Here is a 1705-nt window from a genome sequence, read left to right as displayed (position 1 = left end):
CGTTAGAAGTTGTACATATGAGGGCCGCCTGGGGGGCTCAGTCAGTTAAGTGTTTGACTTTGGCTCAGGTCATGATCTCACAGTTCGTGGGTTCAAGCCCCATGTCAGGCTCTGTGCTGACAGCTCAGAGCCTGGAGTCTGCTTCGGATTGTGTATGTGTCTCTCTCTCTGCCTCTTCCCCTCTCACGCTCTGTTTTCCTCTCTCTCTCCCAAAAATAAATAAACATTTAAAAAATTTTAAAAAGCAGTTGTACATACATGAGCGCAAAATGAGGTTGGCCAATAGGCAACCTCTTCAGGCTTTAAATGTAACTTTAAGGCATCTGCAACTTGTTCAAAAGCAAAAGGGAATTGCCAAAGAGTATTAGTGAAATATTTTGATATGTGTTCTACTGTGTATCCTTCAACTCACTAATTCTACTTTAAGAAGGAAATAACTGTAAATTTGTGCAACTATACTGCTAAAAAGTATGTTTCTAATATAGAGACTGTCTAAAATTAGAAAATTTTGAAATTACCTAAACATCTTACATTAGGGGCTTAGATAAAGAAAACTTTGGTTCACCATATATTAGACTGCTGTGTAGCTGCTAAAGATACTGGAAGGAAAAAATGTAATGGCATGGAAAGATGTTCATTATATTTTAAATGAAAAATGAAGAGTATATAAAATATATATAATATCATTATTAGTAAATACACACACACACACACACACACACACACAATTGGTATACAAAAAGACACTGGGGGGCACCTGGGAGGCTTAGTCGGTTAAGCGTCCGACTTTCGCTTAGGTCATGATCTCGCGGTTCGTGGGTTCGAGCCCCGCGTCGGGCTCTGTGCTGACTGCCAGCTCAGAGCCTTGAGCCTGTTTCAGTCTGTGACTCCCTCTCTCTCTCTGACCCTCCCCTGCTCACACTGTCTCTCTCTCTCCTAGAAATAAATAAAACATTAAAAAAAAACAAAAACAAAAAGACACTGGAAGGCTACAAACCTAAACTCCACGTCAGTTTATTCTTTGCTGTGAGATTATGGGTGATTTAAATGTTAATCCTTTTGCTTATTTTTTTCTAATTGTTCCACAATATGTACTATTTTTGTAATAAAAAAATGATATGTCTTATATGTGCAGAGGTTTCTGGGGTGCCAGTCATACTCTTGACCTCAATTGGGTTTACACTGGGCTTTGCTTTGAATTATTTGTTTAAAAATGTAAATCTATTTAATGAACTTTCTATAATGTGTGCTACATTTCATAACTTTAAATGTTACTTATTTTTCAGTATCTTATTCGCCGTCCCAGTGTCTTATAGTATTCCATGATCTAGGAGCAAAGTTGACACTTGACCGCAAACCGCGATGGTTTACCCGCCTGGACGGATTGGACTCCAAGCCCCAGCAAGCATTGCGGCCTGTACACTGGGAACTACGGGGTCCGAGAGGGGCTTAGGGATCCACAGTCCTTTCCCTCCCAGAAGCCCGCGGGCGGCTAGGAACGCAGTCTGTGTCATGGCCGCGGGAGCCGGGACGGCCAGCCCCGCTTCCGGCCCGGGCGTTGTGCGTGACCCGGAGGCGTCACAGTCGAAGAAGCGGCCCGGCCGAGAAGGCGGGGAGGGCGCGCGACGATCAGACGCGATGGCGGGAGGAGGCGGGAGCAGCGACGGCAGCGGGCGGGCGGCAGGGCGGCGGGCGTCCAGCTGCA

The 1705-nt window shown here is 44.8% G+C and overlaps 1 protein-coding gene across 1 annotated transcript in view; it reads left to right on the top strand.

The window, feature by feature from the left end:
• Positions 1-1474: 1474 nt before the first annotated feature.
• Positions 1475-1705, top strand: part of TERF2 (telomeric repeat binding factor 2) — a 25851-nt gene continuing 25620 nt past the window's right edge. Inside the window, exon 1 of the mRNA XM_077755676.1 lies at positions 1475-1697. Within this exon, the coding sequence (XP_077611802.1) occupies positions 1513-1697 (185 nt within the window). The 5' untranslated portion in view covers positions 1475-1512. The remainder of the gene's footprint in view (positions 1698-1705) is intronic.

The sequence above is a fragment of the Crocuta crocuta genome, unplaced genomic scaffold, assembly GCF_008692635.1.
Source record: "Crocuta crocuta isolate KB4526 unplaced genomic scaffold, BGI_CrCroc_1.0 scaffold152, whole genome shotgun sequence".
NCBI lineage: Eukaryota > Metazoa > Chordata > Mammalia > Carnivora > Hyaenidae > Crocuta > Crocuta crocuta.
The sequence above is the reverse complement of the archived record's forward strand: the minus strand, read 5'-3'. Positions and strand labels throughout refer to the sequence as shown.